The sequence below is a fragment of the Carassius auratus genome, unplaced genomic scaffold (genome assembly GCF_003368295.1).
Source record: "Carassius auratus strain Wakin unplaced genomic scaffold, ASM336829v1 scaf_tig00041527, whole genome shotgun sequence".
Taxonomy (NCBI): Eukaryota; Metazoa; Chordata; class Actinopteri; order Cypriniformes; family Cyprinidae; genus Carassius; species Carassius auratus.
The window spans coordinates 15,969-41,705 of record NW_020526654.1 but is presented as its reverse complement, the minus strand read 5'-3'; the positions used below and the strand labels follow the sequence as shown (position 1 = coordinate 41,705).

General features: G+C 36.9%; 2 protein-coding genes across 2 annotated transcripts in view; one reads left to right on the top strand and one right to left on the bottom strand.

Annotated features, from left to right (window-relative positions):
- LOC113085437 (glutathione hydrolase 1 proenzyme-like) overlaps positions 1 to 7,352 on the top strand; it is a 104,479-nt gene extending 97,127 nt beyond the window's left edge. Inside the window, exons 12-15 of the mRNA XM_026255129.1 lie at positions 6,094 to 6,209; positions 6,353 to 6,468; positions 6,730 to 6,837; positions 6,927 to 7,352. Coding sequence (XP_026110914.1) covers positions 6,094 to 6,209; positions 6,353 to 6,468; positions 6,730 to 6,837; positions 6,927 to 7,070 — 484 coding nt within the window. The 3' untranslated portion in view covers positions 7,071 to 7,352. The remainder of the gene's footprint in view (positions 1 to 6,093; positions 6,210 to 6,352; positions 6,469 to 6,729; positions 6,838 to 6,926) is intronic.
- A 5,867-nt stretch (positions 7,353 to 13,219) lies between these two features.
- On the bottom strand, positions 13,220 to 14,310 carry LOC113085440 (gamma-glutamylaminecyclotransferase C-like). Its single transcript, XM_026255131.1, has one exon. The coding sequence runs from the start codon at positions 14,293 to 14,295 to the stop codon at positions 13,831 to 13,833; it is 465 nt and encodes a 154-aa protein (XP_026110916.1). The 5' UTR covers positions 14,296 to 14,310; the 3' UTR covers positions 13,220 to 13,830.
- Between the last annotated feature and the right edge of the window lie 11,427 nt (positions 14,311 to 25,737).

Sequence of the window (25,737 nt, the reverse complement as noted above, 5' to 3'; positions counted from 1 at the left end):
AATAAATAAATAAAAATCTCTTCTTATCAAAGTGATTTCGCCATCATATGGACAAAGTTTAAAGCATAACCAATAATTATAATAAAAAATAATAAATACTATGCACCGATTTGTAAGGAAGGATGTAAATTAACTAATTACTCTAGCCAATGTTGTCACGTCACGTGACAAAAGAACGAATAACCCGAAGACCCAAAATATTAACTAATCAATTCTCTTTCCGGCTCAATACCGCATTGGTTTAAGCCTAACCTGATTTTACCAAGTGAGACATGTTCCTGGGACAACATCGTTGTTGACCCTGGAACAACATTGTGATTAACCAATCAGATTTGAAGAACCAGTTTATAGATTTTGTGAAGTTTATGCTTAAAATCAGTGTTTGGTGCTTGTACATCAGTGTCATTCATCTATCATTTCTTCTGATTTTAGGGATTACTCATGGTTAAGGTTAGGTTTAGGTGTAGGGATATGGTTAAGAATATATTTTTGAAGTAAAATGTTGTTCCAGGGTCAACAAAATATGTTGACCTAGGAACACATCGAACTTGGCAAAATCAGGACATGCTTGGTTTAACGCTCTGGTTTAACGTATAGGTCGTATAACAAGTCTCAAGTTAAATCCCAAGTCCTCAAATAGTTTAAATTAATGAGATAATGAAGTGACTAATTAAATGATGATTGTGCATTAGTGATGAACACCTGCTGTTAGTGATGGCAAGATGAAGACCCATGAAGCATTAAGATTTTCAGCCAAGTGGTTCACAAAAGGGTTAATTTCTGGAAACTTATATAGGTGGTATTGTGAGGTATTTGCTCACAATACCACCTGGTGGCCAAAGAGTGTAAAACAAGCAGATATATTACAGACAGAGGTGTAAAGTCCAGGGGTCAGAAAGTAAAAGTCCTGCCATGTTTTTGTTCCACCCTTGAACTCAGCAGCTGATTTCACCAGAGGAGGAACCAAGTCATTCCTTTCAAGTCACAAACTAGTCTAGTCAGTGCTTCAGTTGGTCTCTTGACCTTTGGCTTCTTGTGTTAGAGATTTCTCTGTAAATTTACATGTGCTGTTAAAAAGCAGTGCAATCAGTGCTGTGCAGAAAACTGCTACTAGCTGGTTTTACATGGTGAAGTAATTATTAGGCATCAGCCTGTTTATTTCCAAAACAGTTATATTTCACTTAACGTATGTTCAGTTTTTAAATAGCCTACCTTGTGGAACTGCCACATGCAAATGAACTGTTGGTTTAATAGTTATAATGAACTAATTTGAAATCAAATTAATATAAATGTTTGAAAACTTGCCCTAATAAAGACGCACAGACATCATGACCCAGCATATGAATCTCAACAATGGTGACAACCAACAAAACGCTTCAAGCTGAAGTGCATGCTGGGTAAAACCATAGTAAAAAACTCCCATCATGCACTGTAGCATGAATAATTATTGTCACCACTGTTGAGGATCATATGATAAGTGCTCATTTCTAAAAGCCTGAGCCTGTACAATTTCTCACCCAATAATTAAGCATTAAAATAATATGTAGTTATTTTGTAGTTTTTTTTGTTGTATTTTTTGTAGTTAATAGTGGTGGAAATTATGATTCTTTCTAGAGATTCGTTCATTTTCAGTTCGTTCACCAAAATGATTCGTTCAGAATCGTTCACTGATTCGTTCAGTGACCATTTCTTCGTATTACACAAAATAAGACAGCAGACGGCAAAAAAAGTGTATTATGTGTTATGTCTTAAGTCAGCGAACGTATTCACTTGTTACAAAAACTGATCTGGCTTTATTAAAATGTGTGTATAATCGCATTCAATATATAAAGTCTAATTAAGTTGTTCAGATGAACAAAGCACAAGGTTTTCTTGCCTAATTAGCATTTTAAGTGTTTGGTCAGACAGTTTGTATATTATATATTCACACTCATAAATCGGGGATTAAACGTGGAGTTGCTAAATATCAAAACGAGCGTATAAGCACAGTACAGTACCTATAACTGCGCTTTGCATTTTTGCGAGATTGACAGGCTAAATGGCAGACCGACCACCGGTTTACTCTCATTCATTTCGTTCACGAACGAGATAAGCTATGTACCTGTTCATTTCATTCACGAACGACATGTATCCGTTCTTTCAGCTCGTTCACGTATGACATATGTGCCAGTTCAGTCATTTCATTCACGAACGAGATGTATCAGTTCATTCAACTCATTCACGAACGACATGGGTACCAGTTCAGTCATTTCATTCACGAACGAGATGTATCAGCTCATTCAACTCATTCACGAACGACATGGGTACCAGTTCAGTCATTTCGTTGACGAACGATAAGATCTCTAGATCTAGTTCAGACTCTTATGAAACTCGTTCATTGAAGGGCGTATTCGTTCACTACATTCAACAAATCACATACTCTGTCACATCTCATACTCGAAGGCTATTGGCTCGAGGTTGAGTAATTCTTTGACAGGATGAAATGGTTGTTACCCGGTTCACTGAGCTGCGCTGCTTATAGCGCCGCGCTGCTGTGGAGGGAGGAACTTCACTGAACGAGAAATATGAGTCAGTGGATTACGTGAACGAGAACGATTCGTTCACCCAAAAGATTCGTTCAAAAAGAACGATTCATTCACGAACGACACATGACTAGTAGTTAATAGCTACCAAATAGAGACACCTTCATGATGTTCATTTTAATTTTTAGAAGAAAAAAAGGACAATTTAATATATATATATATAATTTAATTCAGCAATGTGTTAATGTTTACTATGTAACACATTCGCAAGTGTTTAAAATAAATTTACTTTGAATTATTAAAAGGGTGAAGAGCCCAACTAAGCAAACACTGATCTCCATGATGGTGGCATCATTTTAACCAATAAATCATCCGATCCTCTGTAATTCTCAATAACAGCAGGTGTTCATCACTAATGCACAATCATCATTCAATTAGTCACTTAATTATCTCATTAACTTTAACTCTTTGAGGACTTGGGATTTAACTTGAGAGTTGTTTGTGACTTGGAAGGAATGTCTTGGTTCCTCTGATGAAATCAGCTGTTCATGAGTGGAACAAAAATATGGCAGGAATTTTACTTTCTGACCCCTGGACTTTACACCTCTCTCTTTAATATATCTGATTGTTTTATTCTTGTTGGCCACCAGGTGGTATTGTGAGAAAATTAAGTTTCCAGAAATTAACCCTTTTGTGAACCACTTGGCTGAAAATCGTAATGCTTAATGAGGCTTCATCTTCCCATCACTATACTGTTAAAAACGTATTGTATTTTTACAGGAAACTCCTGGCAACTAATTGCCATGAATTTACAACAAACAAGAAATATACTGTTGATTTAATACAAGAAAATTTTGTGTTTATACAGCAGTGTTGCCGTGATTACAGTAGCATTAATACACTAAAATGTTGTATTTTGTATTGTTGTCTTACAATCCTCAACAGTGGTGACAATCCCGAAAAAAAAAAAAAAATTGCAGCAATGCATGCTGGGAGCCATGAACATGTTTTGTATGCTGGCATGAAACATGTCACCATTGTTGTGTTTAATACGCCAAATGTTGATGTCTGTGAGTGTATAAATAATCTAAAACATGTTTTTTAACAAAAAGTTAGCAAAAACAATATGTATTCACTGTTAAACATCAGTGTACCAACCACAACAGTTTCAAATTATTTATTTTTATATCAGTTGGGTCATTTAAACCATTTTAGTGCAGTCAGTTGGTTGTTATTAAAACTGAAAACTAAATCTGCTTTATATATGCAGAAATGTTTTCTGAAAACAACTGCAGAAAAAAGTATTACAGCAAAAGTTGAGGGTCTAGAGCACAACTGAAGCAAACCCTGATCTCTATGATGGTGATCTCAAAAAAACATTTTAATTAAGACATCAACATCTTAAGCTCTGTGAATTCTCAATAAGAACTTCTGTAGATGCATGACAGAAATAAGATCATTCTGGTTAGTATTACTGTAAGTGAAGCTGTTAATGCTGTTTGTGGAGTTGTTTATTCAGATCTTGAGAGATTTAAAGTCTTGTATCTTCAGTTCACCTAAGACTGTGGCTGAAGAAAGTTGTAGTTTGTGTTCTTATTTCTCTTTCTTTCTTGCTTGATCACAGCAGGTGTTTGAATGACTGAGAGAATGTTGCAGGAACATTTTACTAACCTTAAAATAACATTATACTAATATGGAAACTGGACCTTTTTATGTTCTTGGAATGTTACAAATCAACGTTCCTAGAATGTTGAATTTTTAAATCAAAATTAAGTTGAAAGAATGTTTGAGAAACATCATACCTTTTAAAAAGTTTCTTTTAACGTTAAGAAAACTGGACTTTTTATGTTAGAAAGAATATGAAAGTACCAGTTTTAATGCTATCCCACAATGCTTTGTGGTTTCTGTAAAATAATGCTTCTACAGTGTAGTTACAATAATATTACAGGACTGTCCATCAATTTCCCATCATGCATTTGCATTTGCATTTGCATTTGTAAAACACAAGCTAATTTTAGGGTGAACAAACCCTTTAGCTTGCAAATGAACTGATGAATGTCAAAGCTTAAACGGATGGTTCACTTTAAAATAAAATTTTGATATGTTTTAGCTTACCTCAAGGGCATCCAAGATGTGGGTGTCTTTGTTTCCTCATTAAATTAAACAATTCGCCATCATAAGTACACACTGATGACCTAAGACACGAATCAAGCAGTTTGTGTAAGAAAACAAACAGTGTTTATATCGGTTTTACCTCTTGTATACACAACCATGTCCAACTGATCTGAGGGCGCACGTGCTTCCTGTTGTGTGACGTGTGCGGGGGCTCTGGTTTAGTCTGCGCAAGCGCGGAAAGCGCCGGAAGTGATCTCTCGTGCGTGTACGACACTTATTGTTTACACTTACTGTCTATGGTTTACACCAAGATTTCGGAAGTGTTACCTTTCAGTGTGAAGATCTAAACATAATTTAGACGTACAGAAAATTGCAATGGAAGACGATTTCTATATATCAACAGACAACTTAGAATTTTTTTCACAACCATATTTATTTGAACCAGAATACACAGATCAAGTATTCAGGACGATGGAGGAAGCATCCGCTGCAGCAGCACGTCTTCAAGCCTCAGAGAGACAGAGATCTCTTCAAAATTGGTGGTGTTTTAGTAGCAAGTGTTGTGACATGCCAACAGAAGTGGAGAGCATATGTTGTCATGAATGGAACAACTACAAGACGACGACGAGGACATTGACAGTATCGCATCACACACCTGCCTGACTGAAGATCCTGAGTTTTCTCACAGCATTATGCACGTTGTGTTTAGTTTGCCACGTATAAACTGGAGGCAACGTCCAATGCCAGAGGGACCCAATGGCACGCTGTCAATAGAGGGAGTAATGTGTTGTTTATTAAAATCGCAACGATTATAGGGTGCATTATACACTAATTAATTAATTACAATTGCTGCATTATATTTAAGACAGTGCAGATTGGTGGTGTATCGTGTGGTAAACAGTAAAGCCCGCACACATGTCACACAACAGGAAGCACCCGCACCCTCGGATCAGTTGAATGTGGTTGTGTACAAGAGGTAAAAACTATATAAATACTGTTCGTTTTCTCACACAAACCTCTCGTTTTGCATCTTAGGTCATGTGTACTTATGATGTGGAATTGTTTAATTTGGACTCTTTGTGCATGCTCTTTGCGGTGGTCACCGTAGACCTCCATTATATGAGTCACAGACAAGAACGGTTTGACTTAAAAATATCAAAATGGGAACTACTGCGGAAACAAAGACACCTACATCTTGGATGCCCTTGAGGTAAGCTAAAACAACAAAATTTAATTTGAAAGTTAACTATCCCTTTAACAAAAATATTGTTTGTGCCTTCAAATCAGAATCCACGAGACATTTGGAGATTATTATTATTTATTTATTTATTCCAAAAAAATAAACTTTGCGATCAGATAATTCTTAGTCTCTGAACTTCTGTCACTATTCTCTAATTATTGCAATCCTCGAATATAGTTGATTTTGCTGTCTGAATGTCTGTGTGTGTTCTTACAGTTTTGGTTCTAAGGTGATGTCACGCTCAACAGGCATTATATTTAATGATGTAATGCTGGATTTCATTGATCCTGACATGACAACTGGACTTGACAAATATAATTTAATCAAGCCAGGTAAAATAAATGAATACACTTGCATGCATTGAGTTTCATAAACTCAAAACTCATTTTAAATTAATTACAACATTAACTGCAGCTGAAACCACAAATATAAAATAAATGTTCACATGTAAAATTTACTGTTTGTTTTGGCGAAGGAAAAAGGCCACTTTCATCAATGTGTCCCACAATCATCTTGGACAAACACAGCAAACAAGTCAAAATGGTAGTTGGAGGTGCAGGTGGGACAAATATCACCACATCAGTTGCTCAGGTAATAAAAACACTGAAGAGAGTGAAACAATGTAAGTATGTACTGATCTTTTAAATAATATTGCTACAGTGCATATGATAAATCATTATCAATATATTGACATTTGAATGTTCTAAAATGTTATTCTGAACTTGGAAAAACAAAATAGTTTATTCAGAATAGGCCAATAGCTAAGGTTGTATTCTAATAAATAAACAATAGCATTTTTATTTGACTTCTATCTAAAAACCCTTTTCCTCTCTCCTGTGTCTCTCATCTCAGGTGATCCTGAATTATCTGTTCTTTGGCTATGACCTGCAGAAAGCTGTTAGAGAACCCAGAGTTCAGATACCAAAACTTGTGACCGATGTAGAAGAGTGCTTTGATATGGTATTCATGCACTTTTACACTCTTAAATATACTATGTCAGAAAAGTGATAATTATTCAAAATGTCTTTCTGTGTTGTTTATGAAAACAGAGAGTAATTAATGGCTTGAAGTTAAAGAATCATACTATACTTCAGAATGCTGAACTATCAGTGATCCAGGCAGCTGTACAACAGGAGGACAAAATATGTGCTGAATCTGACTGCCGGAAAGGTGGCTATCCTGATGGATACTGAGAGCAAAGCTCCTGTGATTACACTGCTGTAGTCAAACATGTGTTTGAAACAACTAAAGAACAGCTTTGTCCAGTGAGCTCCACAGTTGTTGGGTTGTTTCATTGGTGACAATAAAACATTGACGGGTATTTTTCACAAAGCTTTTCATAAATAACATACTGTTTCAATATGCACTATGATATAGCATGGTTCCTTTTTTCAATATTCCAGCTTGATCTTTTCATTTTTATTAGGGATGCACAATACCACTTTTTTCCAGTACTCGCCTGATATCAATACTTTAATTTTTTGTACTTGATGATACCTAGTACCAATACCAATATTTTTTATTGCATTTGTAAAAAAAATAAAATAAAATGTATTGAATACAGAAACCAAAGGAATATGTATAATGTAAGCTGGTTAAACTTAATTTATTAAATAGATACAGTCAAACCAAATTTTATTCAGACACCTTCAACATTTCACTTTTTTTTTTTGCTTTATAGTTTAGAAGATGGTAAAAAATATGACAAGAACGCAAAGTTAAACCAAAAAAAAAAATATTCAGACAGCTTCATGCAAACCTGAAGTTCAGTTTTTTTCCCCCCAAAACTTGGTCTGAATATTTTTTGGTCCCAAGTTTGTACCAGTTTTACTTGTCCACTTTACTTGTTTACTTGATATATATATATATATATATATCTTTTCACCGAATATTTCTTCGTTTGACTGTATATCCTTAGATTATTTTCACATTTAATTATGCCCATTAAAATGTAAAAATTTCAAAAGATAAAAGACTTTGTTACTTTTTTCTATTTTATTTTTTTGCGCTATGGTTCATCTTTTGCAATTTAATAGCATAGTAATGCTATTTAATAAATTAGTACTGAAATCATACGCTTTGATGTAATAATGAAGGGAACCACTCATTATAAATCTCCTATATTATTTTCACAAATAGGTGTCACAATTTTGTTTCTTTTATCTGAAACGTTTTGCGATTTATATTACAAAGCCACTCATATAATGCAGAAATACTCAAGCAAGCAAAACACAAAATATTTTCAACATCATTTAAGGTTCATTTAGGCATAATTTATACTGTTTCTGGACCAAATCAACACTCTCAGGTTGTGTTAGATTTAGTCTCATGTTATTTCTATGTATTTTCCAGACACCGTGTTTGTCCTAAAATCAAGAAAATAAAATATTCTTTATGAAATAGCTGGTGATTAAGCAAATAAAAATCAACAGCAAATCAAAGACATTAAATCTCTGACGATCTCACCAGAGGAGGATCAAACATCTCCACAAATAGCTTTGCCATCTTAACTCATTAGAATTACTTTATTTCTGACAGACATCTAGAGAAGCTCTTATTGAGAATTACCAGAGGTTTAAATGTCAATATTTTATAAATTTTAAGTCACCATTGTGGTGATCAGTGTTTGGTTTGGTTGGGATCTTGGTCCAGATACATCTTATTTTAGCTTGTCTCTGGTTGCCATTAATGCGTGTTTGTAAAACACTATTTTGTGGTGAAGGGAAAGACAAAATTTTAAGACAAACACGCTGTTTGAAAATTATATAGAAGTGAGTCTAATACATCCTAAGAGTGTTGATTTGGTCCAGAAACAGTATAAATTATGTCTAAATGAACCTTATATGTAAAAAATATTTCCACTAGTTTTCAACTAGTTTTTAACCTCATAAAGAGGTCCTGTAAACGCCTAAATCAGATGTACAGAACACATCAAAAAAACATGTCATAAAAACTTTAATTCTGGCTCCAAATACATAAAAAGATGTCCACTGGATGTAACTTTGCTGTGTGGTGTTGGCATTTGGTATCGGGACATTTTAACAAGTATGAGTGTAGTATTGGTATCGGTGCATCCCTAATTTTTAACATAGTTTTTTTTATCATTTAATTGTATTTTTATATAGCTTATCTATTGCTATCACTTGCATTTTGAAATCTTTTTTTTTTCTTTATCACATGCATCTCAGTATACATTTAAAAAAATCACTGTTGTAAACATTACTGCATGCTTTCTTGTTCTGCCTAATGGTAAGAGAGTTGGACTTGTAACCTGAAGGTTGCAGGTAGTGATGGGAAGATGAAGCTTTAAGCTTTTCAGCCAAGTGGTTCACAAAAGTGTTAATTTCTGGAAACTTAATTTGCTCACAATATCACCTTGTGGCCAACAAAAGCAGAGTGTAAAACAAGCAGTTTTAAGTTTTTAAATAACTTACATAGTGGAACTGCCCCATGCAAATGAACTGTTGGTTTAATAGTGATAATTAATTTGAAATATAATGTATGTAATGCATATAAATTTTTTAAACCTTGTCCTAATAAGACACACAGACATCATGACCCAGCATATGAATCTCAACAATGGTGACAACCAACAAAACGCTTCAAGCTGAAGTGCATGCTGGGTAACACCATAGTAAAAAACTCCCATGTCTAAAATCCTGAGCCTGTACAATTTTTCCCCCAATATTTAAGCATTGCAATAATATTTGTTTAATAGGACTTTTGTTGTAGCTCAGTAATAGCTGAACATCATGTTACAAACCAAAGAGAGACACCCTCATGAAGGTCATTTAAATGTTTTACATGATAAAAGGGAAGTTTAATTTGCTATTTCAAGCTTTAAATTCAGCAATGTGTTAATATTTACCATGTAAAAGCAAATTACTTTGAATTATTAAAAGGGTCAAGAGCCCAACTAAAGAAAACACTGATCTCCATCATTTTAAGCAATAAATCATCCGATCCTCTGTAATTCTCAATAATGCACAATCATCATTTAATAAGTCACCTAATTATCTCACTGACTTTAACTCTTTGTGGACTTTTTTCTGCAAAAAAACAGCAGAGTTCATGGGTGGAACAAAAATATGGCAGGACTTCTACTTTCTGACCCCTGGATTTTACACCTCTGTCTGTAATATATCTGCTTGTTTTACACTTGTTGGCCACCAGGTGGTATTGTGAGCAAATTAAGTTTCCAGAAATTAACCCTTTTGTGAACCACTTGGCTGAAAAGTTTAAAGCTTCATGAGGCCTCATCTAAAGTCCAGGAGTCAGAAAGTAAACGTCCTGCCATATTTTTGTTCCACCCATGAACTCAGCAGCTGATTTCACCAGAGGAGGAACCAAGTCATTCCTTTCAAGTCACAAACTAGTCTCAAGTCAAATCCCAAGTCCTCAAAGAGTTAAAGTCAGTGAGATAATTAAGAGACTAATTAAATGATGATTGTGCATCGGTGACAAACATCTGCTGTTATTGTGAGTTACAGAGGATCAGATGATGATGTTTTATTAGTTAAAATGATGCCACCATCTGGTCTCTTAATTATCTCATTGACTTTAACTCTTTGAGGAGTTGGGATTTGACTAGACTAGTTTGTGACTTGAAAAGAATCACTTGGTTCCTCTGGTGCAGGGATAGGCACCTTCGGTCCTGGAGGGCCACTATCCTGCACAGTTTAGCTCCAACCCTAATTAAACACACCTGGACAAGGCAATCAGTGTTTTCGGGATTACTAGATAGATACAGGCAGGTGAGTTTTTATGAGGGCTGAAGCTAAACTCTGAACGATAATGGCCCTCCAGGACTGGAGTTGCCTATCCTTGCTCTGGTGAAATCAGCTGCTGAGTTCATGGGTGGAACAAAAATATGACAGGACTTTTACTTTCTGACCCCTGGACTTTAAACCTCTGTCTGTAATATATCTGCTTGTTTTACACTCTTTGGCCACCAGGTGGTATTGTGAGCAAATTAAGTTTCCAGAAATTAACCCTTTTTTGAACCACTTGAAAACACTGAAAATCTTAATGCTTCATGAGGCTTCATCTCGCCATCACTACGTGTGTCCATATAGCATACTTACATGCTTACTAATTTTTTGCAAAGCCCTGTTAATGTTCTGTAAATATATATAAATCTCATTATGTAAATGCCACCACAATGCTTTAAAATTAAGAAGAAAAAAGGATTAGGCATTTAACCATGAACATTTATCATATGATTAGTCATACTGCATTGCATTATGGGAGTTTTTCCACATATTGCAACATGAAGCACGTTTTTGATTGTCACCATTGTAGAGATTCATGAGAATTCACACTGATTCTTAACATTTGTGTGTCTACAAAAAAAAAAAAAGACACAAGAAATTCAGTTTCTATATGTGTTACACAGACCTAAAATGCATTTTTTTAAAAATAAAATCAGCTTGTTATGATTATATGATTATATATACGTGCACAAACTACTAGCTACTACTAAATATTGTAGAAACATAATTTTCTGTAAAGTTGCTTTGTAACGATTTGTTTTGTAAAAAGCGCTATACAAATAAACTTGAATTGAATTGAATATGTTCATGGTATGTCACTGATCTTTTTCTACACAGCACCAGATATTGAGCTACAGAGAGAGATGTAGGATATAAAAGTCAAGGGTCAATAGCGCAACTAAATTAAGCACTGATGTCTATGATGGTGGCGTCATTTTAACCAATAAAACATCTGCTCCTTTATAATTTCCAATAACAGCAGGTGTTCATCACTAATGCACAGAGGTGGGTAATCCAGGGGCCAGTGTAAAAGTCCTGCCATAGTTTTGCCCCACCCATGAACTCAGCAGCCTATTTCACCAGAGGAGGAACCAAGTAGGTCTACACGATTAATCGCATGCGATTGTCATGCGGGTCTCGTCAGTAAAGATGGTTATGTGATTAGCAGTAAATGTCCATCAGCTGCTTTCATATGGAGCCACACTTAATATAGAGAGCCGTAGTTCGCAGACAAGCTACGCAATATTGCGTTTATAACTGCATGCGATTCACCTGCGATTATTAACGCGATATTCCGTAGCTTGTCAGTGAACTATGGCTATTCCAAGAATGAAAAATAGATAACAATCTTTGATCAACTTAAATGACTTATTTACTTTGAAGTAACACTGGAACAGCATCAGATCTATCTTGCTTTATGTACAGCAGGATTCGATGACAGTAAATCATGTCTGTTTTGAATTCTTTCAATCAGAGATCAAGTGCAATTAACATGGTTTTGAACTGAAAAGTCAAAAATTGCTGATTAAATAACTCCAAAACCAGCATTACCATCTTCACTTATATATCAATTTGATTAATACATCTAAAAAAAAGTTCTTACTGAGATTAACAGAGGTTTAGATGTTGATGTTTAAATTAAAATAATACCAACATTATCACCATTATGATGGTTAGTGCTTGCTTTAGTTAGTATCTTGACCCTTCATTTCTTATACCTGTTTTTCTTAAAAAAAAATTTTGTGTGTGTGTTTATAAAGTACTATCTTTTCAAAAGATACCACACTGTTTATAAAACACATTTGTTATGGCAAAACAAGCCAAGAAAAAAAGATAAGATGATAACTATGTGTTGGCACTTTTAACATGGTATATTTACACACATATACCAGGATACTGAACAATTCTAGAAGCAATGAGTCACGAGTCAACTCACAGTGTCACGCTGTTAACAATCAATATCATTAAGAAAAGAGAAACAAGAGAACTACACCTGACTTTAGCGTGTTCAGATCCTGGAGGGCCGGAGCCCTGCAGAGTTTAGCTCCAACCCTGATCAAACACACATGAACATGCTAATCAGTGTCTTCAGGATTACTAGAAGTCACGAGCACATCTTCAAGTCATACCCCAAGTCATCAAAGAGTTAAAGTTAATGAGATAATTAAATTAAAATAAATTAAATTTATGCATTTAGCAGATTCTTTTATCCAAAGCGACTTACAGTGCATTCAGGCTATCAATTTTTACATATCATGACTAATTAAATGATGAACAAAACGTTTCATGCTGCAACGCTTGCTGGGTTAGACCATAGTAAAAACTCCCATGCTGCATCCGAAAAGGTAAATTCAATGAATAGGTAGCATACTTGAATAAAGTTTCAATAAGTACAACTTAACGAGTGCTAAAATTACTCTACAGCCAACTGTTGTTTTGTTGCTTTTCTTATTTAATTCCTGAGGCTTATAAATAACAAAAACAACAACAACAAATGTATTTTTTAATGCATTATGGTTATATGAATATTGATTATTTAAAGATATATATATATTTTTTTTTTTCTGTGTATAAAATATAATATTATGAAGTATACAAACCCATCCTGTAATTTAGATATACAATACTGGAGTGATTTGCTAGCACACCACATTTATTCAAGATTAGGATTCGATAACTTTAAAAAAATATTATAATAGATTGTTCCCATTTTCTTTTACAGTTCGATCTTTTGCAATTATTTGAATGTATATATCCTTGCAAATATTCCCTGTGAACATGGTACTTTTTATGACAGCATATATTCATATATAACAACATTAATATATAATCTGAATACATACAACATTAAAAATCAGGGCCTAAAAAAATAACACTTAATTAACACTTGCCATTAAATTAAATGCAGAAAAGAAAACAAATTTCTAAAATGATTCTAAATTAAACTAACATTTCTCTAGGATTGTTTCTTCTTCTCTGTAATATGACATATTCCATACATAAACAAAAATAAAAACAAAATGGCTCTTCCAGGCTTTGATATATTTGTCACTTATATGAAATTAAATTAAATGAAATTAAACATCTAAACAAACACATAATCATAAGAAAACACACAAAAATATAAATTATAAAATGATGTGACACTTTTGGACCCTGGTAATCAGCAGCTGTACAGTCATTACTCAGGGCTTGTGTCCTCATGATATGGCAGTCCGTGATCACCGTTCGTATCATAATTATCATATGTTGGTTTCAGGAGCCACTCTGGTTCATATGTATTCGTGCTGTACACAAAGGCTTCCTCGATTCTTCCAGGCTTCAGTGTGTTTTCTCCTTCACCGTCCACGTCCTGCACCTCCAGCTGGACCTTGGTGCGCTGGTACAACTCAGGACATTCTTCAAAGTCGTCCAGGAAGTCCAGCATCTTCTGGTCTACAGAGTAGATCTCACCGTGGACGCGCTTGCCCTTACCAGGCACATTGAGCAGGAAGGGGTAATTGTTTTTGGTGGCAATCATGAGTGTGTATCGCTCTATGGTTCGAACGTGAGCAAGGAACTCGGCCTGACCGATGGTAGTGTTGTTTATTAAGGAGTGGTTGGGCTGGCCTTTCTTCAGCGTGCCATAGATGAAGACATGATGCATGTTAACTTTGGGACACGAGAGACGAGATGCTTCATTAGCATTCAAGATTAACACACTGACATTTACAGGTCTTTTATCTTTACAGAAGAATCATTTCTGCAGAAATGTGTAAACTGACAGCTAATTGACCATTGCTTGTTCATTTTTACACGCATTTTATTGTCTTCTTTTAACACCACCACCACACATTCGTACATTACTCCCTCTTGCTCTTTCAAAGAAACTGTGAATGTTCAGTCTACATGTAACAGATAAATATGCTGTACAAATATACCTGTATTAATACAGCACTGTTTAGGATTGTGATGTTTATCCTTGTTCAAAAATATTAGTGATATAATTCCTGTTTCATTACAATGACAAGTAGAAATGTTCTGCCCCTTTGCAACCCTATTGGCAAGCCATTTGCAAACTTAGCAGACATTACAACAATTCTGTGTCAAATATTTATGAAATAAACATGCATTTCAGACATTTTCATTTTCACACAGCCGAAATTAAGCTGTATGAAGCTCAGCACTTCAAAGAAAATAAATTAAAATAAATAAAATAAAAAAGGCCTTCTAGGCTTTCATACATTTGTCACTTATACACAAGCAAATAAAACAGCTAAATAATTTAATTGTCATAAGAATAGAAATAAGTGTATATCCATTTTACATGACCCACACAATATGTGTGATCTGACATATTTAAACAGCTATTTTTCATTTTGCTGTCATGCCAAACAAAACATTTCATGTGTGAAACAAGGTTGATGATAAGTGTAATTTCTGATAAAGGTCTTTACAAGGTCAGATGTTGAGGTCCAATACGCCTTCAAGTAAAAGTTAAAGTACAGCATCACAAATGTTCATGTCTTTTAAACATAACTGACATTTTTAGCGTTTGCATGTACATTTTTGTATAAATATTTAAATTAATTAAAAAAAACTGGATTACATATTAAATGTTATTATATAGATCTGACAATTAGTCGTTCATCACACAATAAAAGCATGAAAAATACAAATGTGCATATTACTGATCAAACAAGTTTTGCCGGTGTAGCAGTCGATTCTGTTCCCCTCGGAATGTCTGTTTCCCCTCGGGTTGCCAGGTCCGTGTAATAAACCCAACCAAATAGTTAACCAAACATTTTCACAAAGTAGCCTAAATTCCACGGATTTGGCAACATTCCCGCATGCAAATACACCAAACACACCTGGATGTAAGGAAAGCAAAGAGGGACAAATTTCTTATAGTTTTCACATAAAATGAATCAATAAATTGAATGTGATTCATACGTGAATGACACAGGTAAGTTTAATGCAATAGTTCACAGCAGAGTCCCCACACTACAGAGTGTTAAAGTAGCATTGAAGCAGCGCTGGAGTTAAGAAGATAATTATGTGGTGATTGAGCATTACTGATGAACAGCTGCTGTTAACAAGCAGAATCACTGAAGAAACAGCCACAGCTTTAGATGAAATCAACTGAAAATTTAAACAACTCAACAAACAGCTTCACTCCTTTTTAAGGTTCTTAAGCTATTTCATGCATACTGAGTTTTTTACACTGTTAAAGAGTTGGATTCCCGTGCTAAACATGGACAAAGTTTCAAAAATTAAGTTGTACGTTTGAAGGAGTATTTTTGTTCCAAAAATACTCCTTCCGGTTTGTCACAAGTTTCGGAAAGTTTATTTTTTTCGAGTATGGGTCTGTGTGACGTTAGATGGAGCGGAATTTCCTTATATGGGTCCTAAGGGCATTTCTCCCGGAAGAGCCGCGCTCCCGTATAGCAGAGCACTGAGAGCACAGACATTCACTGATCAGAGCGAGAGCGTCGCGAAATGTCACAAAAGAAGTGTGTTTTTGGTTGCCAGGGCAAGACAACCCTGCACAGATTACCAAAAAAACAGCATTAAGGGACCAGTGGATGGAGTTTTTGTTTTATTTTTTTACAAACAAGGCCCAGTTTGACGCTGGATTTGCATATCGTTTATTTCTTAAGGATAAATGCAGTCCCAACGAAAAAGGGTCACGATAGTGTGTTGGAACCGCAGGCGGTGAGTAAAACTGCTTCAAATATCTCTGTGTTGTTAAAGAGCCAGTAAGATGAAAATTCTAAGCTTCCTATCACTGTTTATAAGTCCTGTACATTAGGTGTAAATCCACCCAAGGTTAAAAAACATTGTCATTTTGTCAAAATATCATTTTAAAATAACCTCAATTCTCAGAGATCCCCAAACAGTTCGCGCGAAGCTGTTCAAAAGATTCAGTTTCCTTAAACCCCACCTTTTGTTTGCATACTGTGTTCTGATTGGTCAACTGACATAGTTTTGATTGGTTGTTCCGCACACACCTTCACGGTAAACAATGCGTTAGCATCTGTTTGGGGTGAATTATGTCTTATTCCTCTCACCGCGAAGCAAACAGTAAAATAAAAAACTTGAACAGGCTCGCTGCTTTTTCTTCTGTGTGGGCGTATTCAAGCCGCACGCTTCAGTTTAAATCTGAATAGCGCGTTAAGCGCGGGGGCGTGGTCACATTAGATATAATGAAGGGAGACGTGAAAAACAGACATCGCGTTGTTTTCATATGGATTACTTTATCACAGAATATCTGTTTTCGGCAGCACTTGTTTAGTTTTAAAGTAGACATGTCAAGCTTTCTATAGATATCTCTCTCATGTCTCTTTGTTGAGTATTCAAGGAGTTACACTTCATTTTAATGACGTTTTTGTAAATGAAGATCAGCGCAGAGAAAGGCTGCAGACAGCACACATACTGATAAGACGCTCGGGAGAAAACAGACACACAACTTCATAATCATACTTCGCATTGTGATTCGGAGATGCTCGTTGGTCTAAATAAAGTTGGTAATGAACCCTCTTTTATGGCCAAACGCTTTGAAAACCCCGCTGTACTCACCGAGATTAGAAAAGCAGTCATCAGTGAAATGTTGTGAACACAACAAGGATTTGTTGTACTGCTCTGGTATTGTGGTAAAAATGAATTTTAGCCATTGGTTCTTCTGATCTTCATGCTTTGGCAGTGAAAATAAAACAAACTTGCCATTACAATTAAAAACACACTGTCTCCTCGACATGATGCTATCACACCAACCAGAGCGTCTGTGTGGGGGGGTGGGGCAGCTCAGAGTAGTTTTGTTTCTCCCAAGACTGTAGGCGGAGATTATTATGCAAAGTGTTCCTAGTGACGTACATAGAGATGGGCAAAAGATTTGAAATCTATAACGACTCGTTTCAGCGATTCAGAGTCGACTCCCTACTTTAGAAGCCAATAACTTTATAAATCGTGTACTTTTTGGTTTAATTACTTTGCACATTGTTTACACTGATGGACAGCTACATCATACACTGTAATACAGGTAATTTTTGATTTCCCATCTGTGTGGCTCTTTAACTTAGCTATCGGCGCGTAAGCACATCAAGTAAACAACATGCGATGTTGTCATCAAACTGCACTTTCCGAATGTACACCTAAAAAAAAAAAAAAAGACGACATAAAGTGGAACTTAGTCATTTTCCAAAACCGCTAAGCAAACATATACAGTTTCAATCAGTGGCGGCTACTGGTCTGTCAGAGAGGGGAAGCTCATTTTCGGCCTACATCATACAATTGTCTATTTATTTAAAAGTAAATTCTGCCCTATATTCCTTTTCAAGAAAATGGTCTGTGACCCTGTCGTACCAACTAGGAGTCTTTTCAAGTGACTTGACCAGTGTCCTCTCAATGGCCAGCAGAGCTAGGCTGCTTAAACGGCCTTGGCCCATTGTGTTTCGGGTGTAGGACTTGAGTCGCTTTAAACAGGAGAAGCTCCTTTCTACACCTGCAGATGTAGTTCCAATTGTTGCCACTAATGAGAACAGTTTGTAAAGCTGAGGCATTGCACTGTCCAACTCCATGTCTTTAAGGAACACCAAGTAATCACACAGCTTTCCCCTGTTACCCTGCAAGTCCTGATCTGAATACAGGACTTGAAGTTCTGACCTCAGTCTTCCTGAATCAAAGTGATGGCCATAACTTTTCAGGACACTTTGGAAGGCCTCCTCTGGAAATACCTGTCTCATGTCATCAAATTTCCCTGGATTGACTAATTCTAAGAAGAGCATGCTTTCCAAATTTGAAAAACGTCGAGGAATCTGCTCCAAGATGTTATCAAGGATGGCCATGTACAGATTTCTGTATCGCACTTGGGGATCCTGCAATTGGGTCAGACGGCGCTTTCTCATGGGCTCATCTCGTGGGTCTGATGTGAGATCTGCTGTTTTGGCATAAATGGCTTGGAAAGCCCCCTCTGACCTCTTCTCTTTGACAAATGCAAGAAGAGATTCAATTCTGTTCTTGCAGTAAAGAACATCCATCGCCCTCTGCTGGACAATATCAAAGACCACATCAGTCTCAGAGAAGATTTGTTCATATGTGTACAACATGAACACAAACTCAAAATCCTCCAGTTTCCTCACAAAGCCTTTGGCACAATCCAGTGTATCATCATCCATTGTTGTATCTGCAATGATGTTCTCAAATGTCTGCAGGAGGCCATCATAATTGTTTGCCACAGTGCTCACTATCCGTGATGTGAAATTCCATCGAGTAGGAGCGTTTCTGGGCAACCTTGAACAGCCTGCAGACTCCAGAAAAGATGTCCTCTTTGTGGATTTTGAAAAAAATGTGGCAAATCCAGAGAGTGATGCAAAAAAAATTCTGCACTCAGGCAAGCATTTAGCCCCCTGTGACAGCACCAGATTCAGTCGGTTGCACTGGGGGATATTGCTTTCACTTTGGCCTGCAGACCATTGAGATCTGAAGCCATGACAGCAGCCCCATCATAGGTCTGTGCCACAAGCTTGTCCTTAAAATTTTAGCCCTGCATGTCCTCATTTGATATTTCAAAAACGGACTGGGCATCTCGCCCCCCTCGAAACATCAAAAAATCCAATAAAGCGCTCCTTAATTTTACCTGCACTATCCACATAGCGAACAATGACAGAGAGTTGGGCACTGCAGGATATATCAGTTGTTTCATCCACCTGCCATCCAAAAAAGGGAGCATCCTGAATTTCATCTCTTATCTGATCAGAAACGGTGGTATCAAGAGCAGAGATCCAATCAATTTTAATAGTATGGGTCATACCAGAAAACACAGTTGAGGACTCGAATTGTGTGGACAGGACAGAGTCATATTTAGCTAATGTTTCTGTGAACTCCCTGTAATTCCCCTTGTTGGATGATTCACTACTCTCATCATGTTCCCTAAATGACAGCTCCTGCCGGCCAAGCAAGGATGTCACATCAATAAGGCGGTTTAGGAAGGCCCTGAATGCGAGCACCTTCATTTATTGCATGCTCAACCCTGATCCTGCCCATGCAACTTAATCTTGCACATGCACTCACATGTTGATTGCTCTTTTCTTGTCTTTTATATGCCCGGTCAAAGTTAGACAGATCTCCAAACCCCACCTTTGACCAAACAACACATCCGTGAGATGGTTTCATCAAGAGGCATGGCCAGCAGTACATTTTATTTGTCACAGCACTTCCAGTCAGCCAGCTAACTTTGTCATACCAGGAGAGCTGAAAAGACCTGTTATTTTCCCCTATCTTTTGCACTAAATCAATCTTAGGTGTTGATCTGCCCTGCTGTTTAATTCTAAGTTTTTCCTCCTAAGGAACACTTTCAAATGGCTTCGCCAAAATCAGGTCGACAATATTAGCACCGTCTGCCATCGTGCGCAGTTTCACCCACGACGCTAGCCTAGCCTACTAACGTTATATGAATGAATGAATGAATGAATGAATGAATGAATGAACGATCTAAAAAAAAAATATTAAACTCTGTAAAACTGAAACAATGAATGTGGTGTATAGTTGTGTGAAATGTATGATGAAAATCAAGCAATTTCGCCAAGCAAATATCAAAGAAATAGGTTGCAGCAGTTTTTATTTCGACTGAACTTGAGAAATCCGCGATGGGACTGAGCGCGAATAGCTTCTGTGATTCCTTATAGTACAGAATCGCTGTCAGTCAAAAGGAGATGCAGTCTTTCGACAGACCCTCCAATCATCACGCAGAATCTCGGAGTCCGGGCCAGCCCACTCCCCATTCACCCCCAGAGACGCTGAGCGTCCGTGGGCGGGACATAATCACAGCGTTTATCCAATGACCGTCTAGTTTCGAAGCGCTGAAAAAAACTGTTCAAAGCAGCCCCATTGAAGTCAATGGACGCTGGGCTTCAATAGAGAAATGCACTGTGACGCTGTGGGAATGTATGAGAAGGAAATCGAGTCAGCCGACCTGCTATATGTAACTGATTCTGAATGAACTCGTCTTTGAGATGAACGTTTTCTAACGCATTTTTAGTCAATAAAATGTTAATACAATAGTACATATTTGACCATTAATTTTGTGACATTATAAGGGAAGCCGAGCTTCCCTTGCAGTCTTAAAGAAATCGCCACTGGTTTCAATACATACCACATAGAGACGTCCTGCTGTAGTCGTTGCTGATGCTGCTCGTGTTAAATTTCAGCCTCTGGATCTGATTCTGGATCATAAATATACTCTGAATCTGACTGTTAGCCATGGTTTGTTTTGGATGATGTTTTTTTCCTCACGGTAATGTCATGTTATTTTCCTCACGGTAATGTCACAGTTTCCAGATGCTCTTAACGCAAAAGCTTACTCGCGCTCGTGATTCTTTAGCTCCACCCACACGTCACGCCTCCAGCCGCTCGTGTTTTTCTGGGAAAAAAAAAATCTTTCTCTTATAAATATAATAAAACTAAAGACTTTTTGCAGTTATGAAGGATGCAGTACTACTCTATAGGGACTCAAGATTAACAGGATATTGAGTGAAAACGAGTATTTCACCCCCCCCCCCCCCCCCCCCCTTTAAGCAGACTGACTAGATTTGGATCTTACAGAGATTTAGATTATGATGTTTTATTGTTTCGTTTGAAGTTACCATTGTGGAGATCAGTATTTGCTTTAGTTGGACTCCTGACCCTTGACTTTTGAACTGTAAGTTTAGATGTACTATACTGGCTTGATTTTTTGCTAGATTCATTTGGAGGCTAGTTGTATGAATGTGTACACATTTTTATCTTTGATTCTCTCTCTGTAAGATTAAAAGATAATTTGAGTGCTAGAACATATATTGACAGTTTGGGTTTAAAATATTTTGAGCATCAGTGTCAGTGTCAGTAGGGATGGGCAAATCAATCTTGAAGTACTGTTATATCGATACAGATGCGAGTATCGAAAGTATCATTACTCAGACAAAAAAATATCAATACTATGGTGTTTTTATTTACCACTGATTTTGTTTATTATACGGTTCATGTCCAGAAAGGTAAGAAAAACATCATCAAAGTAGTCCATGTGACATCAGAGGGTCAATTAAAATTTTTTGAAGCATCAAAAATCCATTTTGGTCCAAAAATAGCAAAAACTATTACTTTATTCAGCATTGTCTTCTCTTCCGTGTCTGTTGTGTGAAAGAGTTCAAAACACAGCAGTGTAGTGATATCCGGTTCGCGAACGAATCATTAGATGTAAACGGCTCTTTCTTGAACCAATTGACTAAAACGAACAGAATCGTTTAAAACGGGTTACATCTCCAATACGCATTAATCCACAATTGACTTTAACTGTCAACTTTTTTGATGTGGCTGACACTCTCTCTGAGTTCAAACAAAGCAATATCCCGGAGTAATTCATGTACTCAAACAGTACACTGACTGAACTGCTGTGAAGAGAGAACTGAAGATGAACACAGAGCCGAGCCAGATAACGAACAAAACACTAACTCGTCCACGAGTCAAGAACCATTTCTGTCAGACGTGTCCGATTCAAGAACCGAGAAGCTGATGATACTGCGCATGTGTGATTCAGTGTGAAGCAGACCGATGTAGCCGTACTGGATTGTACATTAAAATTAACTCAAATTATATATAGGGAATTTTAATAATTAATCAGGAATATGATTAATATATATATATATATATATATATATATATATATATATATCATAGGACAGTTACATTAAAATTACTAAAGATAAATAGGTCAATTGTATATATCAATAACTTATTACAAGGCACTGTAATTTACTCAATGTCAATTTTCCATTCTTCATATCAATTATAGTGATATTTCTTACTGTGAATTACCGCAAATCAAACAGTTGTTTGTCTAGCAAACGGCCGTAAGATTAACTTATCAACTTTCAATAAAGTTATCACTTCTTATAATTCAAGGAGAAATAGTTTCTGGCCATGAAAACATTCTCCTATCATTATGAAATTTCGGTTACTGAAAAGTAACGAGCTTGTAGCTAAGATCAAACATTTCATTGACTCGTGATGTGAGCATTTTAGACAGAAGCAATCATGAATATATATTGGGTTTTAATAATTGAACTAATAATACATCAAACTACGATTCACACAGAGTAAATACACTGTCAGAAATAGGGGTACAGTAGGAGTCCATTTCTGTCCCCCAAGGTACAATCTACACTAACGTACCCCATAGGGCTTATTATTGGACCTCAATGTACATGTATGTACCTTTTTGAGGGTCAAAAAGGTACATATATGTGCCCAAACATTAAAAGGTACATATATGTACCGTTTCTTTTAAAGATTAAGGTACAATTTGCAGAGCCAGCCCTGATTGGCTGTTTGAATCTAAAAGAACATCCAGTTTCTTCTGTTTCTTTCTTTTGGTGGAGACGAAGTCATAGCATGGTTACGCATGGTTCTTACCAGATTTGGGTAGTCCAGGGGCCAAAGAGTAAAAGTCCTGCCATATTTTTGCTCCACCCATGAACTTAGCAGATGATTTCATCAGAGGAGGAACCAACTAATTATACAACACCTATTTAGTCAGATTTTGGAATCTGAACATCTCCATAGTTGATGACTGTCATTACCAATACGCTGTATGACAACCAGTACCTGATAATAATTTCTCTGGGTTTTTGAGTTATAACAAACATGTGTCCAAGAGAAGTGGTCCAAGTACTGAGACTTGAAGAACCCCAGTAGCAAGCTGTTGTGACTTAGAAACATCACCCCTTCAAGACACGCTGAAGGATCGATCCAAGAGGGAGGACTTAAACCACAGGAGTGTGGTCCCAGAGATGCCCATCTTTCTGAGATCTGGTGATTAACGGTGTCAAAAGCAGCAGACAGGTCCAGTAAGATGAGTACTGAGGATTTTGAAGCTGCTCTTGCCAGTCGCAGGGCATCAGTAACCGAGAGCAGGGCAGTCTCAGTTGAGTGGCCACTTTTGAAGCCAGATTAGTTGCTGTCAAGGAGGTTGTTCTGTACAAGGAACATAGAGAACTTGTTGAACACAGCTCGCTCAAGTGTCTTTGCAATTAATTAAAGAAGGGATACCAGTCTGTAGTTTTCTAGAAGTGTTGGATTTAGAGATGGTTTCTTAAGCAGTGGGCTTACCCGAGCCTGCTTGAATGCTGAGGGAAATGTACCAGAGTGAAGAGAGGAGTTGATAATGTAAGTGAAGATATGACTGAAGAAGAGATCGCTTGAAGAAGGTGAGTTGGGATCAGAACAAGTGGACAAGTAGTAGGATGATTGAACAGGATAAGTTCGGAAACGTCCATCTCTGAGAGTGTTGAGGAGTGGGAGAGAGATTGTGCATTGGTCATTGTGAAGTTATCCTCAGTCTACAGTGTGGAGCACTGGTCACTGATGGTTCTTGTCTTATTTGTTAAGAAATCTGCGAAGTAGTCAGCTGTAAGAGTCGATGGAGGTGGAGGCGGATTAAGAAGAGAAGAGAAAGTTTCGAAGAGTGTCCGAGCATCACAACAGTTGTTGATTTTGTTGTGGTAGTAGGATGTTTTAGCCGTGAAGACATTTGCAGAGAAGGAAGAGAGGAGAGACTGAAACAAACTGAGGTCGGTAGAGTTTCTTTATTCATGCCATTTCCTCACTGCAGCCCTGAGTTTAGAGCGATGTTTACGGAGAACCTGGGACAGCCAGGGGGCAGATGGAGTGGTGCATGCTGGTCTAGACGACAGTGGGCAAAAGTTGTCAAAGAAAAGAGTGTCCGTAGCGCTGTTCGTGTCCAGAGCAGAAAACTGAGAGCGTGAAGAAAGTGAGGATGAAACCACAGCAGATAGGCGAGATTGAGAGAGTGAGCGTAGGTTCCGTCGAAAGGTGACCTGCGTTGGAGTGTGTGCTGCTTCAGGAGTAAGTGCTAGGTTAGCAGTAATGAGGAAGTGATCAGAGGTGTGCAGTGGAGCAACTGAAGAGGTGTCCACAGAGCAACAGCACGTGTAGATGAGGTCCAGTTGGTTGCCTGATTTGTGAGTCGCTGTAGTAGACAATCGCTTGAGATCAAATGAGGCGAGCAGAGTGTTGAAGTCAGCAGTTTGATAGAAGCACATCCAACATCTCCGAGAAGTTTCCTAATTGAATTGGATGACATTTATATTGGTGCAAACTGGTTAAAAAGTCTAACAAATCAACCAAATCATGTTTACTCCCAGCCTAGTGTGTTTTGTAGAGGTTTCTGTGATGGGTAAGTTTAGGGGTAGGGTTAGAGGGCATAGAAAATATAATTAACCTGATAAAAAAATCAATAGACATCTATGCAATGTCCTCACTAATATAATGAAACAAATGCATGTGTGTTTGTATCTTACCTTGCAGTGGTGTAGTGTGTCCTAAATGAAGTATAAACTGTTCTTCATGCGTATCCATTGTCTCTCACTCCCGGCTCACAGCAGTCTGATAAATCAGACAGAATAGGAGCAGACACCAGCTGTGTCCCACAAAGACTGTCATGGACAAACAGACTCACAGAGACCCCCGTCCAGTAGCAGAGATACCAACAACATCCATTTATACATGAGAGAGCAGCCAATAAAAAGGAAGAATGAAAAAAGACTGAGAGATGAGGAGAAATCGGAATGATACATGAAAGAGGAGAGCAGACCATGTGTGAGAGACATCTGTCTGAACACATGCTGTAATCACACACTTAATCACTGTTGTCTGAATGTACGATCAGCTAAATAAATATTGTAATCTGCATCTCTCATTCCTAACTCTGAAATATAATGATATAACATGACAGAGAGTGACCATGTATAAAGATGTATTGAAGAAAACCAGTAGCCCAGTATTAAACTGTGCAGCTTTCATTATAAAGATACATTTTCACCTGATCTGATGCTTAAAATAAATACCTTTCACTTCCAACCTCATCAAATAAGCTTGATTCAATAATTATTAATTTGGATATTTAATTTAGATGTTACTATGCACATTTTAGATTATAGCTTTAGCTAACATAATTCATTACATAAAACTCAATCATGTTTAAAAAAAATGGCAATAAAACTAATTCAGAAATGCATAGTATCAGTTTTGCACATAACTCATTTAACAATTATTTTAA